The sequence below is a fragment of the Varroa jacobsoni genome, unplaced genomic scaffold, assembly GCF_002532875.2.
Source record: "Varroa jacobsoni isolate VJ856 unplaced genomic scaffold, vjacob_1.0 scaffold_686, whole genome shotgun sequence".
NCBI classification, from domain to species: domain Eukaryota; kingdom Metazoa; phylum Arthropoda; class Arachnida; order Mesostigmata; family Varroidae; genus Varroa; species Varroa jacobsoni.
In genome coordinates, this window is record NW_019213588.1 from 1,081 (window position 1) to 19,643 (window position 18,563).

The following is an 18,563-nucleotide window of genomic DNA, read 5'->3' on the forward strand; positions in this document are numbered from 1 at the left end:
TACAGTATATTACGAATATTATCGGACTTAAACTGTTCACTTGCGTACCGGTTAGATCCCTTTTCCAACCAATAAAATCCGACAGACGTCCACCGCGAAGGATCTCAGAGTGTAAATATAGATCTCATCAGTATTATATGTCTCCAATTCATCATTATTCTACATTAACTAGCGGGTCGATTTTTCCACGTTTTCCGCATTCGGCCACAACGCACTTAACGAACCTTCCCTGCCTTGTACTAGATTTTCGTTCGCTTCAGAAGCCCCTGCTTCACATCAATTTTTTATCTACGAGATTTTATACCGCGCGCTATCGCCGCTTCGGCCATCACCAGCCGTAATCAATGATGAACGTGAAATACATTTCCCCATGCTTCCCTAAATACATTTCATTACTATTATCGTCACATCACGCTACTGTCAGCATGATCTTTCTATTTATGCAGCACAAGACTATCATTTTTCAGGCATCAGAGCGCGACAATCTTCAAACATATCCTGACAGCAGTACAGGACTGCAGTGCACTTGATTGTATCATATAAGCAGGGAACAGACCTGCGTTTATTTCTGCTTCCCTAATCTTTTCAGTCCCCTTCCCCTTTAACTTTGTTGTATTTCTAGGTCCCTTAAATGTTTGTACGGCGGTGCAGATCCATGCGCTGCTTTCTAGGGTTGCTAGCCTCTAATACATGCAACGACCACTGTTGGAAGCAGCGAAGCAAACGGTTCCCGACGAATCTACTCGCTCGTTCTTGGATAACACTACAACAAATCTACCACTCAATAATGCTCGACTATATTTTCTGATAAACGACAACTCTTTCGCATACCTGTACGTTGAGCAACCTTCGATATTACAATGACTGATCCAGCTTGTTGAGGATCAGTAGTTGCGGGAGGATCTGTCTCGTCGATTTAAGCACGCCATGTATGCCACGCTCATTTTTCATCGCTCTAAAGGGACGCTATAGTGCGCATTACCATCTCATCGTGATCGTCGAGACGCTTTTTTTTTTACGTTACTTTCGTTCAACTTTTCAATGTATATTCTCAGCAATTGTATATGGTTAACAAGCGTTTATCCTTCATCTAGAGGTATGGCATTATGAAGCATGCTTCATCGACTGAATACGTTTTATAATATATTTATTCAGTGTTATGACTACCGCGGCAGTACTTAACGAGCTTCTAATGAGAAACGTCGATTAGTTCGTTATAAGCGCCATCTTTTCGTCCCTCCAACCGATAGCTTCTTGCCGCCAAGCAAATCCACGGATATGTGGTGCTGATGTATTGCGTATCATCGAGTGTGCGCGCGCAACTTTGGGCGAGGGTATCGTTGGTTGTTGGTGGCGCCAGCAGCTACGCGACGACGTCGCCAGCCACAGCTGTGTATAGTGATGCTACAGTTGCTGTTTAATCCTACGCTGTGGGTTACCACACTTCGGCTGCTGCTAGCAACATACATTAGTATGAGCCTCCCCAACAGGTCAACACAGCTGTAGCATCGGAAGATCTCACAGCATTATACGATCCTAGAGCACTCCTCCGTGGGGTGTTTCTCTACGGTGTCGCACGGCGGCAGCACCCTCACCCTTCCCTGACATCGGTGTCCGGTGACGTCAAGCGCTCCAACAGATGGCCGATCACTCGCCGTTGTGTTAAACTCTGGCTGTTGCCTGTATCTGAGAGACACAAGAAAAGACCAGTCGGCCAGCTCTTTGACCGTTGCTATTGCCCATAGCGAGAACCTGCGGATGTCGTATCCCACATCAAACCGGACTGCGCCGAACAACCGATACGAAAACGCCACGAACAAAACTAGTCCAGCCTAGTCTGGTAATTTAGCTGGCCGAAGCAACGGAAAGAGAAACCCTTTGCAGGACAACGAAGGCAAAGTGAACCGAGTAGCGGTTGCTTTTTAGCCTTGCACTGACGTTGCCACAAGTGAGTGGCCGACTCACTGGTCGGTCGTGATGCGTCAGACGCCAGTCGAGGTTGTTCCTTTAGCCCGGCTCTAGGTGCAAACCTCACTAGCCCGAAACAACGGCTACGATAGCGGCTGTTGTCGGTCAGCAATTGACTATCGGTAATATCACAGCCATATATCTATCGCTGCAACAGCTTTTTCTCTGCGCTCTGTGAATGCGTGCGTGTACGCGGCAAGGGTGAGTAGGAACAGGTCAACTCTCGACCAAACGGGAATCAGCGGCGGCAGCCGCGGCGGCAGCAGCAGCAGCAGCAACCCTTGTACAACTGCACAAGTCTGAGTGTGACGAGTTTTTTGCTGTTTTTTCCATCGTTTCCTTGTGAAAATCGTACTGTCGGGCCATACATAACTGGAAATTTCTCCAGTACAGCGACTAACGCCGGGGATTAAAAGCAGACAAGAGGTTATGCTGTAGAAATCAAGTTGCCGGGCAAAGAAATGATATCATTGAACGGACCGCTGTGACGTCCGTTAAAATATCTACAACAAGCTCGAAAACGACCGGTAAACAAACGTGTACGAACCAACTAAAACTATAAAATAACCGTTCATGGACTAAATAACGCGTGCTTTATTTTGTGTGTTGTGCATCAAGTGCCCTACGAACAGTATTTTTCCCATTGTTGCAGGTGCGAGAAAACAGAGAACAAATCACGATAGGTTAACGGTCGTCGACTAGAAGCGGTCTAACGTCATCAAAAGCATACCAGTTATTATTAGATGACAGGTCGGCAGTTTTGCCAGCAAAACGGCACATTGAATCAGGTTAGCGGCAAAAATAAAAAGCGAGTTAATAGCACAGCCGCTTCGTCACGTATTGCAGGCCAACACGCACGTGCTGAACTTAGTGCCAGTTAGATCAGCAACTAAGTAATACTTGATAATCCTCGTCGGTGTCGTCATTTTATCGAGCTGCTCTGTTCAATAGTGACATACGACTCCCAGTGTATAGTAAATTCGGCCGGTGATGTGGGGTGAAACAGCGGTATTCCAATTCTGGCCAATAGCCATCGCGTTACTGGCCGGCCTGACAACAGCGTACTATTATGATGAGGATCTAGGACAGTTGCCCCGAACTCTGAGTCTACGGTCTATTGTGCGCAATGTGAGTAGAGGTCATACGAGCTAATTAATTGCTTAGAAGGTGGTCGATCACCAGAAAAATCTAAAAGTAAATACTGCCCACCATGTATACATTAAGTCATATCAAACATAGACTAGGTACACCTGCCTCCACAGACTGAACACTAATAACGTAATATAATATTAGTAACAGATATTTCGAAGGTGGGGTGTGGTATAGGCGTGCAGATGCAGATCGAACGACTGATCGTAAACCCCGTAGCGACGAGCGCCGCTTACAACCGGGACATAGTTGACTTTTAGGAACGACGGCCGGTAAGACACACGGTTTCAAGTGCCATATGGCATTAAACTAGAAAGTCAAAATCAACCGGCGAAGGCGGATAACAAGCTGTCAGGCGTATAAGGGTTCGAAGAGAAAGAAATCACCGAATTTCAGGTTTCTATCGATTACAAATGTTACGCGATCAGGGCACTCTGAAAGAGAACTTCTTGGTGGTCTTCCTATTTGAGACGATGTACCATAAGAGTTTATTCCAAAATATAAAAAGCGTTTCTTCATATCGCATCGGTTTGATATAGTTCTCATATGTGAGACGTGTGTCAGCATAAGATCTATTCGCGAGCGCCACTGATGACGTGTGCAGCGGGATGGATTTTGCGTTTACGAATACTATATGGATCTATTACCCTATGCATAGAACATATGTTTTAAACATTATGAGATCAATTTAAAGCATATCCTCCAGTGCAGAGTATTAATACTACTGTATCTGCAAAGATGCATCGTGTTACGTAGTTGACAGTCTGGTTAGAGTCTGAACGCAACCATGTACAGTCTACCTAGAAAACTAACTACTACTGCTATTTTTTTTAAGTAAATCTCATTATGACAAGGAGTAGCGCACTAAGCTCACTGTCATTTTGTGAAAATGTAAATTTACCATGTGGTAAGTATCACTATCTGTCGAATTCCACGACAAATTAGTTTAATGGAAAAACGTAATCACCCAATCAGTAATTATTTATTGCAGGGCTACCTGTTGAGCTAGTAAATTGGGTGCCTCTACACAATTGTGACGAACAAATATAATAAATATATATATATAGCAATCTGTGTGGCGCAATAGAATACGACAGAAAAATCAAATACGCGATAGCCATACCTTAGTACGGCTAACTTTATACATTTAAACAGTCGTTTAACCATTTTCTTAAAGTAAGCATTTTTTTTGCCTTAAATAGTTCTAGTAATTTACGGAAATTTTATAGGACATATCGAACGAAGTCTAGTTTATTTCTCTTCGTTTGGTTCGAATTAATTTAGGAATTAAGCAGATCTTAGAAGCCCTAACCGCTGTAGGTCTACCTTATGCTTCACGCAATGCACAGTCGAAATTTTATCTATAACCAACCTATGTAGGAAGCTTGCTATGACTATTTACATCGCTGCCTTTGTGAATGCAGAAGCGATATTTACCGTAGAACGACAATAGGATTGGCGGTCTGTCACAGCGGATTTGAGTATTCAATGTAGACAACACATTGATTTGGTCTAGTCAGCCAAATACTCTATAATATCTACTGCCGGTGATTAGCACGAGTCGAATGAGTTGAGCAACGAAGTGAGGGAAGCAATTCTAAGCGACTATAAATCCTCAGTTGAGTGAACAGGACTTGTTGCCTTTATCCGAGTCCTTCAGCGTGCTAGTCTTATGAGCATGTAAAAACGTACGTTATCAATGAAAGCATGATCCGACCTTGTATGAAGTCCTTAGACAGATTTGTCATAAACGGACAGAATTCAGACAAACGGACAGTAGTTTGAAGCTGATAGAATTAGATTATTCCTTCGAACCATATACGAGTTATATTTATTGCAGCCCAGACCACAATATGTACTTTGCGCTACAATGGGCAACACAAATAGAAGCTGTGTATCAACAAATAACACCAGATGTTCCTCTACCCGAACATAATAACGTCTCGTAAGTTTCCACCCGCGCGTCTACTTCTCCCATGCAGTCGCAAAGAAACAAGTCAGGCTTGTGCGAGCTTGTTTATAAAGGCTGTGAAATGAGGTTGGACGAGTACTATTAATGGAGTGTTCCATATATTCTGCAATACGAACCACGAAGTGGGTTCGACGACCAACGGGGTAACGAGGTAGCTAGATCGGGTGCGTAGAGCTTTTGCCACACACAGTGTGACGTGTGGGGATAGTTAAGCCCTAGAAACCCAAACAGTGGACTGCGCGATGCCCCTCTCACATCGTACACTGCTGCTTGAAAAGCAAGTGGCCAGCCTGAAGTTAAACAGAAGTAACTCAGGGCTGTGACCTGATACAGTGAGCTAGTCGATATCTCCAATAATAAACTTTCCGATCTTCCGCTCCGGCAAAAAACGGACCTGGTGGTAAATGATAGCATCGCCGAACTTCTCGGCAGGGTGCCGCAAACCTTTCTGTGCAAGAGAACACCTGCGATTTTTTTGTTCAACACCTAAGATTGTGTTAACTAGAACTGAAATATACTGAGATATTAGACACGTATGAAGCTTGAGAAGGAACAGCTCAACAGTTTATCCAATCAGCTCAATTTTGATCAATTATATTATTTGGATGCCTAGGCGATTCTGACAAAGTAAGCCGGGTCGAACGGAACGATAGGTCCTTGAGAACAGACCAGATTCAATTTGAGTACCCTAAAATTGCCATTGTACTATTTCCGCACTAGATGGCCTTATTGGTACTTATGTACTGGGCAGATGCCGTATCAACGAAGGGGGCCTGTTTCCCTTGTGACCCGAAAAGGCGAAGCAAATCTTATCTTTCCTACGAATTTCAAGACAGTATTGAACTCAGTCCTTGTAGATCAAGTGTCAGATATCTTAATCGAACCAGATGTCCCTAGCACCGTAGTCAACCTTCTGGCAACAAATCTGCACGCTAATGGAACAGCAGTAGACGTTGAAGTAGACTTATCTTTCCTGTGTCGAAACAATGAGGAGACGACTTTAACCTTTTCATGTTTTCAGACCTGCTAAGAAACTTACCTCATTGGACAGGAACTACATTGACCGGGTCCACATAGCAATCGTAAGGATGGGGCTAATTACGAATTTAGCAAAGATAGGTGCAACGAAATTGCGGACACGAGGTGGAATCGCAGCTAGAGATGCTTTATACCTAACCGGCGGGCCTTTGGCCTATGTCAATAGGTTCACCTTTTATTCTCATTCAATGAATGCTTCATTTTCCTCTTGACTGAAAGCGTTGCAGGAATACCTTGGTGGCTGCACAGACAGTTGAGAACCCAGAGAATTGCAGCTATTTTGCAATCATACGCCGCTTGCCTAATTTAAAAACTAGTTTACCACTATCCTAAAAAAGAAGTAAAGACCGCTTTACACCGTGAATCAACAATAAAGGTGGTTTAAGTTGCATTGCGCCTACGTTCAAAAAGCAAAATACGAGCACAAAAAACAGGGCCGCTAGATAACATAAATCCACAAGAATCAAGTCAGTTAAAATTGCAGGCGTCCGTCTGCTCAGTGGACGGAACTATCTTCTCTGGTTACTCGTTTACTGGACCGGACGAGTTACTAGGGTCGTTTAAGTTTTCATAAGAACTTGTAGACAAGGTGATGCTTACAGACGAAGGCAAGCGTCCGTTAGAAAGCTACAGTTCCTTTCCTCCCAATAATCCACTTAGGCGGGATGTGTTTGTTTTTGTTGTAATGAAATCCAATACCAAGCGTTCCAATTCCTTAGGCAACTTGGGTATGTCTGGAAGTTGCAGTAGGAATCGTTACCCATGCTCTAACGGTGACTTGTTGTATGAGCATTGTGAAATTGATGTAGCTCGAATAGATGCTGGTTCTACCGTGCTTAACCAACGGTAAATGTTATTTCTATGATTATGTCCTTTGAAAAGGTCAGGGTTAAGTATAAATATAACCATTTGCTCCAGTAACACGTTTCAGGAAATTTTTCATATAGCCTGTCGTTCATAAACGCTATATATTGCAGTTATTAGATACTACCGTTACTTTGTCAACTTTCTAACATTGTCGTAAGGGCATTAGAATAATTTTACCTTTTTTTAAGACCCCAGAGTCAGTCAGCAACCGGAAGCAGACAATGGTCCAGTGAGTTTAAAGATAAACAGAGCTTCTTCAAAGTTGCCCAAACGAAACGAGAACGTCTTCCGTTTCTCTTTCTAGCATTAAGCTATACATGTCGAGTGTACTTCCGCTCATCGTTCAACTCTCTAGTTTAAATGAGCCATATTATTGTCGGGTTATACTTTTCTGAAAGAATACACATCATAACTTTATTGATTACCGTCAAGTGCATGAAAGGTATACACTATCTATTTCTTATCATTACCTACATTGATTTATTTATAATTTAAGGTAAGGAATAATTGGATCATAGGTCATGCGGGCTGTATTGACAACTAATGCTTGTTCAACCGTTGAATAACACCTCCTACTTCAAGCGGAGCAATTATTACTAAGGTCCATTGACTTAGTATATATATATATACTATACCGAAATAATTTAATTTTAATAAGAATTGGTAGCAAACCAGAGGCTTAATGGTGTCGCTTTGTTTGCCGCCCACCACTTGGGCCACTTCCGTTTCTGTCGCTGGCCAACGATAATGTGGCCCCCAAAGACACCTGCACCTGGATTTCGTATACGCTCGTTGTTTTCCAGACATGCCTACGATAATTGTTCGGGTGTTTGGGAATTATTAACAAAATATAATCGAATTTTTTCAACCATTCTATTTGAATCGAGTTTTCTTGTATTCTATAAGCCACTTTTCTATAGCGACGATCTAGCGCGTAGTGTAGGTCGTTCCAGTAGTAGAACCGATAGAGAGCCTGCTTTTACAAAGCAACATTGCATAACTAAAAGGGCGTAGCACCCTTCAAATGTCCCTAGTCCACTTTTTGAACCGAGTTACATGCAAGTAAGTATCCATCGGTGGGCTATTTCCAAAAGCCGACCGATAGACAGTCATTGCTGCAATAAGACGCTTAGGTTTTCCGCCAAAAAAAAGTGTATCGGTGTTATAAACTGCCGCTACCTTTTCTTGGCTTCAGATCTCCTTGTTGACTTTTTTTTGGTATTACAAGGTCAAAACTCCGAAGGATATCTTACACGCGGACTATTACATCACATCTCATTACATAAAATCACGAGCAACTCGATTTCATGAATTCCGTCTAAGGTTTGTGCATGAATATAGTACAGGAAAACGTTAGAGCATACTGGTTTCGGTTATGTGTATTCCTATGATCAGGTTCGTTTCCCTACAGAATCTCGGAGTAATATTCGCGAGGCGAACGGATAGCGTTTTGCTTTAGCTCAAGCTGAAATATCTTTTGTTGGATAAATTAGCAAACAAGTTTTCTCGGGCTTATTGGTAATTTTTGTTTAGGTTAGAGAAAAGAAAGCTATTTAGTTATGCATAGACCTTGATTTGTACGGCCTTTTTTTTTTTGTTGATTTGTACTTCTTCGTCGCATATGTTTTGCGTAAAATGTAAGGGCCCTATCGGAATCCTTCTATACAAACACTATCAAACTAGTCGGCAGTATTTGTACCAAGAGGCCGCTTGTAGTCGTAAAGGGTACAAGTTTGGTATTTTGCCTTTGTCTTAGCACCCCGTCGATCTGCTCTCGGCACCGGCTTCGCTATTGTTTATTCGTTTGTTATTTTTCTCCCTAGTCCAACATTGCGATACAACGAAGTCATCGACTAAGCGTTACAGCTCACAGCCGAAATGCAACTGATAATCGGTAGCTAAACTAGACAGTTGCATACGTCAGAACATCGCGGGTCGATTTCGTATTCCCCGCCATCTATGTCCTCTCGCCGATTTCGCTATAAACAACCACTGGCACCACCACCACTGCGGCTGATCTCCAGTAGCTATTCCTTCGTTGCTGATTGCTGTTTCCTTCCTAATCGATTATGTTGGTGATGTCTCTTTTTCCCACTTCCCGTATAACATAGTTGAGCTATTCAGCGGCCTTTTCTGCCGACAGGCGCGTGTCTTACTGATACACTTTGGCAGTTGCCTGAAATTGAGCTTACTTGTCTGTCCATCCAAGAAAGCAACATTACTGCCTTTTGGGTTTCTATTAATGTTTCTATAAAAAACGGACACCTAACATTTATTCAGGGATTGGCTGCAATACGAACTGCTGCGTCGAAGGGAGGCCCAGCATTGCCGTTGTTTCTAATTCTGCGACTATCCCCGTTATATCTACTTTCATTGGTTCCGATGCTGATGTCCCTGTCGATACTGCTCGAGTAGGCAGTCTAACGCAACTGATTAGGTCTATCTAGGCGACAGTTCTTCCGCAGCAGTCTCTTTCATGAACCTAAGGTCCAGATTTGTGTGCCGCTTTAGTAGTAGCTTCTCTGATGCGCCTACTCTGCGACACATCCTGACCCGACGCTGTTCACCCAGAGCAGTGCGTCTGCATCTGGACGCTGCCTGATTTCCGTCCGGCATATACGTATACCGTATCGAAACATCATACAACGCTTTTTATGTTCTTTTATTTCTTGTTTAGCTTCCTATTCGAGCCGTACTATTTCATATTTGGAATCTAACAATCCCAAATACTTCTTTGTTCTTTTTGTTCGGACGACCTACCTGTTCGATACCAAGTTGGCGAAACACAACAAATACTCGTATTGATAGCGCCATTTGTACGACAAACGAATGAATCCAGTCAGCTCTATGTATCAGAACACTAACTTGATAATGCTATTCAAGACTCGTTGGATTGTATCATAGGTTCATATCTCAGTAAACGCGTACTGCTGTCACGGTGTTGAAATGAATACAATATAATATATGTGATAATGATCAGTTCTAGAAACCTTTTGCTTTATCGATGATATTTTTATATTTGAAAAAAAAAAATATCGAAATCTCTAAATCTGACATAAAAAAAATACCTGAATAGTTAAAGTAGTTTTATGAACGTCTTTTGTTTGTCAACACGAGGAACTGAGTTTTTTTTGTTTAAAGAAATTACCCCAGAAATGTTTTGAGGATCCCATTTACCTTTCTTTATGATGCCATATCTGATAGGTTTGACGTCACACGTACTATTTTTTGTACTTATGAAATAGCAAGTCGATGTGGCGAAGTCCAAATTTCGAGATCTATTCTCCATATCTTCGAGAGGATTTTGTGAGCACAATTCAATGAGAGGTGTTGAAAGAATAGCTAAGTAGTGGGGTTCATTCGTTTCGTAACTTCTCTAGTTAGTTTGTCTGTGATATCTAAGAAACTCTTAAAAAAAAGTTGAAAAACAAGTACTACTGGCAAATGCCCTGCCTGAGTTGCCAAACTAAAACTTCTCGAACGTCTTTTACCGTTGGCTTTATACCTTTTCTTAGTGTCTACACATAGGAGTGTGCATTATAAATTTTTATATACCGACAGCTGTTCGAAGGCAGTAGCGCGTATCAGTTTCCTCATAAACTACAGGTGAACTACGCAACAATGCACAGCTCCGTCAGAAGCGGATACAAATTACATTAGTATTCGTATATAAACTCGATACTTATTATTCTTATTTTCTCCGTAGTTGTTTTCATTTATCGAGAGTAGAAAACGTACGAGCGCAATTTTGATCGTTACACGATTTCTCGATCACCCATTCGCCCTTGCAACTTCCCGACATTCGGCGGTCTTTCAATGTCGAATCTTTGTCGTGGGTAACAATAATAATAGTAGTAGTAGGCGCTGCTGGCAAAGCTAGTTGTCGAAACAACCCCTGTTGTCGATTTATCGATAAAGGAAATAACTGTAGGGCGTTTCTATTCGCTTGAGCGAGCAATGTAGGCCTCTAAGTTCCGAAGGAGTCAAGAAACATTTTGCTTTAAAGTCTATTTAAACGTCTTTTGTCCGTACCTCAACTTCGTTTCACAACGCCAACTTTCGATATACTCACACGTTCACTCCGCTCTAGATACGGAACTTTACGAAAGGGTAAAGGGAAGCACGAATCGTCTGGCCTGCACCAGCCGTGTAGAGGCATTTTACTATCGAAAATAACCAGTACGTGCTATTGTCGTCCCGTACTCGAACTTCTGTGCGACTGAACACCTGTCCGCATGGTGTGCAGTTGCAGTGAGGTACACCGTTAATGGCGGCAGGTATCTGCAGCTGTTCGTGTCGATGTAGCCGTTACTTTCGTGCAGGGTATATATTTTTGGAAGAGGACCAGGTAGTAGCTGAGACGTGAGTAAAGCGAACCGATGCTTGTCAGTAAGAATTGATTGAATTACCCTGAAACGCTAGTAAATTAATTGTACTCCTCTGATACGTGAAAAACTTTTGATGGAGGAATGACTGACATTGACTTTTGCTAAGCATCTATGGATTCAATGTTGGATAATATAAGAATATCACCTCTATAATACTGGAATTAGCTTTATAACTGAGCGCTTAAAATAAGTGTTGAACTGCACAAAAAACCCCGCTTCGCCATATTTGATTCCTGTCACTTTGCAAAGCTGATGTTAGCGAAATTCAAAATATCATTTATGTGTTCTTTTTCTCTATGCGACCGTTTTTGTTTACTGGCCGTGCTCTCCCGCCAGCTAGGAGCAGATAATAAGACTTTCTTCTACCATCACTGGCAACGCACTATTACTATTGTTGATACTGCCGTTGCTGCCCGCCTTCATCACCTTAAAATTTTGCGGCAAAATCCGGATCGAGCAATAACCCTAAAGAAAAGTCTATCCGGAATGATACTGAAAGTTCCCTCTCTATTCCTTTGCTAGAAGCGATTTGAAGCTAACCATTGTGGTCGTTACTCCGGCTGTCACGAAGCAGTGCCCCGACTGAATAAAAGCAAAACACAATAATGGAGTAGTTCCGCTAGAAAATTTCCTGCCGAGCTTGTGGACTATTCTGCCTGGTTTGCCCAAATAGCTGGCACAGCGGGGGCGCTAGATGCCATTTCTATTCTGCATTACGCGATGAACCCTAAAACCCCTCCCCTCCGCCATTTGTTACTCTACGAACGGCAGGGCCTGTACAACGACATAAATATGTAAATGTATTTCGCCGACTCGACTTTGATGCCCGATCAGAGCCCCAGACTTCCGGTCCCGTTCGTATTATGCTCTTTTTGTTAGTCGTAGTTGCCGTGATGTGATACGCATTCGCCAGTACTGGGTGAATGCGTACGCCAGTAGATGTTCGTGGGCTACCCATGCACCATCATAACGATGCTGGGGGTAGTTTTCCGTTTTTTTTTAGAGTTTGATGATGCGCGAGGTGCGATGTAATACATATCTTCTCGTTGTCGTCGGCTTCTATTCGCTGTTCTCCGTCTACGGCCTCTGTTTTGTCTCTTGAAAAATGGTCCGATTTTCATCCATCGCTCAAAAGGTCCTAAGCATGGCAAGGTTTGTGCGTTGCCGGTACCTTTGTTCCATTGTCTTTCAACATTTTGCTATGCATTTTAATGTGAAACATGCACATGTGAACAGTACAGCCACATATAGCGGGCTGCTTGATCATACCAATAGACTTTATTCGATTGCCATTTCCCTTGGGCCCAAAGTTATGTCACTGCGGTCCACTAAAGTTTGTGGTTGGAATTGATCTTAAAAGTTAGGATTATCTGTAAGTTCCACTTATGCGAGCGAACCTGGACACCCTCCGCGTCATAACTTACATCTTGATACTGTCCTTTGCTTCGGCGTTAGCAATATTGAAGGCGTATGATAAGAGAAAAAATGCACAAGTCAACATACATGTTTCGTTAGGTTACGACAGTATAAGGCTGCAAGCTATTCAGATCAGGGAACCAGGGCTGCACAGAGCTGATCGAGGCAGGAATAGATTAAAGGAGCTTGGTTCATAATACACGTGTATACACTTAAGCCTACAATAGACGTGTAGATTTATGTATGCATCAGGATTGAAGCTTTAGCCGATTTTCTGGCTGCAATATATAGCATCCTTATTCTAGGTGATGGCCTAAATTGAACACATGGAAAGAACGAATACGGACGGTTAAAGGAGTACAAGCAAAAAAAGGCAAAACCGAAACCCTGTCCCAGTATTCACTGGTATTAGTCACAAACAATGGAGTCATACTTGAAGCTCTATACGACGGATAATTACGACGTTTAGGGTCTGCAACTTTTCTCAGAATACACTGAAATCGGTGCTACAGCATTGTAGATTGTTGATCGGCTTTAGTAAAATTCGAGTTCGAGATAGCTTTTATTAGACAATAGCCACCCGCCGACACTGACAGCCTTAATGTTGCTGATAGAAAGCTCGAAAATCAAAATAAGAACTCTTTGCTTGATAATATATAGGAATATATCTCAGTTTAAATAATGGCGGGCGACACGGTTTTGTGTTTTCTACTCCTGTGTGTAATGGTCGTTGCCGAGATGACAACGTAGACAAATAGTCGGTTCATTCATCTAATACAGTAGAATAAATAACTAATCACAATGCATAGTAATTACTGAATATTGGCTATTTATATATGTTGATATAGAGACATAAATTATTTTAGCAATAATTGTTGGCTGGCACAAACGTTTATCATTTGATGTTGTTACTCTTTTAGAAATACACTGTATTATTGTTCGAACTTGTTTCTTCTATTTTTCACTTCTATATTCAATTTCAAAGTTTGTATGTGCATCGAAAAGCACATAAATGCGCAAAAATCTTCTCTCGCTTGATACACCTACGTACTTTTGAACGTTTCATTATATTGAAAATGGGACTGAAAAGACGCCTCAAGTGCTCACGGTAAGATACGAGACGTTATAACGTTGCATTTCGTTTTGTTATGTCGCAGGTTCTAGAGGACCAGCCGAATTTCATCCGTGAAGATCCTTCGTGGCCGAATGCCGAGATTTTGCGCTCCGAGCTGTTAGGCGAAGTGTGTGGCGTACACGTCGATTCCATGGGCAAGGTATTTGTCTTCCATCGAGGATCTAACGTCTGGGACCCGCGTAGCTTCGACTACAAAAACGTCTTTCAGAACCAAACACAGGTAAGTACTTATAAGCTCCTAAGATATACGACGCACGCGCGAGAGGCGACACCATGACAGCTCTAAAAGACTTTGTCCTTACTTCTGTTCTAGCTTTCTTTTTTATGGAAAGAGCAGGTAACTCCCCGTTTTGTTTTTTTTTTAATCTCGAATGGATAACTGAGGGATTTTTGTAATGTAAGGCATACAATATAAACACGTAGGTATTTTCATGCATGGTGCCATATCAGTGCGAATAAGTCGCTGAAATATTCGACACGAACATCCATAATCGTACGTATATTATTTGAGATAATTATATAAAAAGAAAACTTAAATAATTATTCTGAAGATGCTTTCAGTGTTATGTCAGAGAGAGGGGTGAACTTAGCGCCTTGTAAATATCGATTATTTACATTCAAGTTTTCTTTTCCTTTCATCACATTCAAGGCTGTTTGTACTGGCCCTTCGATACCGCATTAACTCTGTACCCCTACTAAAGGTCTAGCAGAAGTGGATCTTGGCCAAACCCACTTGAATTCCTTCCAACAGGTCTATGAAACGCCGGTGAAGCAGCATCTTTTGCCCCCTGTGTTGCAATCCTGGTGCTCACAATGCTCGATGTTCATACTTCCCTGCAATGATGACTTTGTTTCGCGACACTGATATTTGAGCCATCAACAATGGCTTGATCTTCTGTTGCCTGTTCACAGTGTAGGACTAATTTTTCATTATAAAAGAAAATGCGGCCTTTTACGAGTTATTCGGAGCGCAGGGTATGAGGCGCACCGCTCTGTAAAAGTGAGCCACTGTATTACAAGTTCGCCGATAACGGTAGTAACAACTATGCAAATGTTACATTGTCGATAAAGGAGTTTCCGTATAGTTGCACCTTACTTCGCCTTTTCTCTAAATAATGGATAAAACTAGGCTAGTTGACCATGATTGGCTTTGTATATTGATAAGATGGCGGTCAGTCATAACGGATCATCATTGTGGCGATGCTCATCTTGAAGAAGTGATGGCCAGCAAACTTTGTCGATGAAAGTAAGTTGCTGATCATTAACACGCCTGTTCAAAAACAATCGTCTACTAGGCGCCAAGAAGGATGAATCACGTCTCCTTGTGACATTTAAATCTTTATATGATGCAAAGCTTCTATCAGGTTACCTCTAAACTGAGATTACTGATACTTAAATATTGCATTACTTCTTTTATATATCAATATACGTTGTCACTCCGTAGATTCGGCAAACGTTTCTCTTGCGATAGATTTCTCTAATTTTCAGAACTAAAACCTTACAGTGACCTTATAGGAGTTTCAGGCTACATTGTCGATTGTAAAATTCTCATAGCGATGCTATTGGTAGTCAACGCTTTCTCAACTTCTAGGTATAATCGTTAGTAGCAATGACAGGAACCGCGATTAAACATGGATAGGTTACGGCGATCTAAACGACTCTCGTACCACCAATATTCCTTGTAGATTCAAGTTCAATTGGCAGAAAATCATTATTGTTTGAACCTAGCCGGGCTATTGTTTTCAACATGATCATATTCGTATGAGAACTCTTCCTCTTTGACAAGATAGTTGTTTTTATTGCCCTTCTCTATTTTCGTCTGGGCCTGGGATCGTTTTATTTCGACACGAATTGGCAGTGCCAACCAATTTGACGGTTATCGATCGCAGGCAGGTGTCCTACTAGCACAATTATTATTAAATAATATTTTTTTTTTTTTTTACTAGAATTGTTAATTTTGTCTTCGGTCAGTGCATCTATAGCGCAAGAAGCTACTTCGCGAAAAAGGGAGGCATTTAGGGGACAAAGTTGAAATCGAGGTACTTGCCTTTGGGTCTCTTTTGTCATTGCAATTTGACACTACTGTAAGTTCACAACATCTCTCTTCAACGCTAAATAGAATTGAAACGTTGATCTAATTTCGACACTTATCTCATGTAACTAATCCGGTAACTTATATTACTACTTAAGACTAACCCGTAGCTATAAGCTGTGATCTATGAAAGGTACTGATTTAAGAAGGAAATGTTTAAATTCAGCTACCATATCCTTCATGGATATTGTTATTTGGCAAGATTGATAAAACTCCGTTTTACCTTTTTAACGTATCCGTCCACATCGGTAGTAGTCGATTGTGCTGACTTAAATATAGGACCGCGGTTAACTCGCTATCGTATCTTATCTAGAAAAATTAAACCCCGAAGAAAATCCGCGTCTCTTTTGCTCGGAGCCATCCTAGAACGCTGCAAAAACTTAAAACGGAAAGCTGCCTTTCTTGTTCGAGTCGCTGGCCTCGCTGACTAAAGACACATGTCCTAACACACTACATCCAGGTCTGACCTTCACGAACGAGGCGTCCTAATTGTTAACATATATAAAACATTTGATTAAGCTAATACATTACAAAGAAGTAAGCTCTGGGCGGCAATTTTTTTTGAGACTTTCAGAATGAAACGTTTTTCAACTGATATTATTTAACCTAATATCTCTATAAATTGATATTTGTTTTTTTTACGTGTCATTGTAACTATCAAGCTAATGTTTAGAAAAGCCTTTCACCATGAAAAGATTGCTTTCGATAAAACATAGTAGTAGTATCAAATTTAGTAAGAGTAATTTATCGTATTTACAGAATATACGTTTGCTGGATTCGTTGCGTATTTTATCCGCGTTGTCCGTGTCACAGTAGCTCGTCCGTAGCGTAAACGATCGAGCAGTGAGTCGTTAGCGGCTTAGATGTGCAGTTTCTATGCCCAATGTGAAACTTGAATCTTTGATGGCTTTACCTACCGCTGCTAAAACAAACTAAAAAAATGTACATTTCGTTTCCTAAGGTGAGCATTTGCGCCTCAACTTTAGCTGATGTGCGTGTGGGTGTGTGCGTGTGTGTGTGTCTGTGTGTGTGTGTGGGAGGAGGAGATGTAAATCCTGAAATTCCCGACAAGAGATTTACTTAAGGAAGTCTGATAAGTCCAAAGTCATCCTGTTGCTTTTTTTCCTTATAAAAATATTAAAGCAGGAAGGCGATTTTTAATGCCTTCTGGATGAATAGTACCGTCATTGTAGAACATTTAGCTGAAATGTACAGGGGTCTGTTCTTAAGCCTCTGGTTGAAGAGTATCGAAAGAACATTGCTGTTCGATAATATAATGTTTGTTTTTCAAGTTTTGATATTTGATACTTGAAACAGCTTCCGTTTCTTCAAATATTATTGTTGTTATGGTGTTATTTTGTTAATTATGATGTTAAACAATAATGAAATGTTTTTATTTTTTAGTTTTTTTTTACTGATCCTATGAAGAATAATAGTAGTGAGTACCTATCTACAACGAGAAGTTCAATCCATGGCGTTATCCAACAAAAAGCGTTCGATAGCGTGGCGAATACTTCGATAATTTATGTCCAAAGCGTTGCATACGTCTCCGGTGCCGCAGGAGGTTCGTGTGCAGTCAGAAATCTCCATATCCACAATAACCTTACTATAACAAGAAAAACGATAGTGTCAGATAACGCTGATTAACGCAAAGTGTACTTTTGACGAGAAAGCAGTGCTATGAAACGAAATAATATATGAAATTATTATAAAATCTGCAAGTAACGCTGCTCGTAGTGTCTCAAGCATTTGAGAAGCGAACGCGCACAGAGACACATATATATATATATATATATATATACGGGTAACAAGCCGGTTTTTAGTACATTAGATGCAAATTACTTACTGCCAGTTAGTTTAGGAGTGCTTATGCTATTTCGCAGGTAGCTTTATAAAGCACAACCGAAAAACTGTGAAAATATCATGAGCTGCTTATCACAGTGTTATGTAATAATCTTAATTTATTATACTCGTTCAGAAAGCGTCGGATGCTCGCCCATAGTTAAGTTGTTCCCAAAAGGCGCGTCCGTTTCAGCTCAAGTCATAAGAAACGTTGTCGTCTCTACTGCATAACTTAAGAATACTACAAAGCTATTATGTTTATGAAGTTAGTTAGAAAATAGAGGACATCCGTCGTTCCGCAGTAGAGACAAGCCGTTTAGAGACAAACATAACGGACTTGCAGTCAGCTACAGTTGTGGCTCGTTTTATAGAGCTGTAAGGCCAGTTTGAGGCGCAAAACTTGCTAGCCAATCTCTGCCAGCTGCGAACGTTTTTTGGCCTTCAACATTAGACAAATTGCTTATAAACTAGCATTTGGTATCGTTGCCGAATGGCAGATCTCGGCAGAGGAAGACATTCACAAAAGCCAGGAGCACGAGACAACCGAACACGTTTTCGCACGTAGAGCTCTGCATCTATACTTGGGCACATGTCATTAGCGTGCTTTAAATACTACTAGTTTAGAAAGTTTCACAGGCTGCTCGGGATTGTTTCGCATTAAAGATGACTAGCGGGTGCGTCGTTTTGGGGGCGCTG

General features: G+C 41.4%; 1 protein-coding gene across 12 annotated transcripts in view; it reads left to right on the forward strand.

Moving 5' to 3' along the window:
• The first annotated feature begins 1,420 nt into the window (after positions 1–1,420).
• Positions 1,421–18,563, forward strand: part of LOC111262636 (peptidylglycine alpha-amidating monooxygenase) — a 65,800-nt gene continuing 48,657 nt past the window's right edge. For 11 of the 12 annotated variants that reach the window (XM_086969250.1, XM_086969244.1, XM_086969246.1 and 8 more), the window contains exons 1-2: positions 1,421–3,096; positions 13,956–14,153. In XM_086969250.1, the coding sequence (XP_086825376.1) occupies positions 2,959–3,096; positions 13,956–14,153 (336 nt within the window). In that variant the 5' untranslated portion in view covers positions 1,421–2,958. The remainder of the gene's footprint in view (positions 3,097–13,955; positions 14,154–18,563) is intronic. The other variant, XM_086969254.1, reaches the window with a different exon arrangement.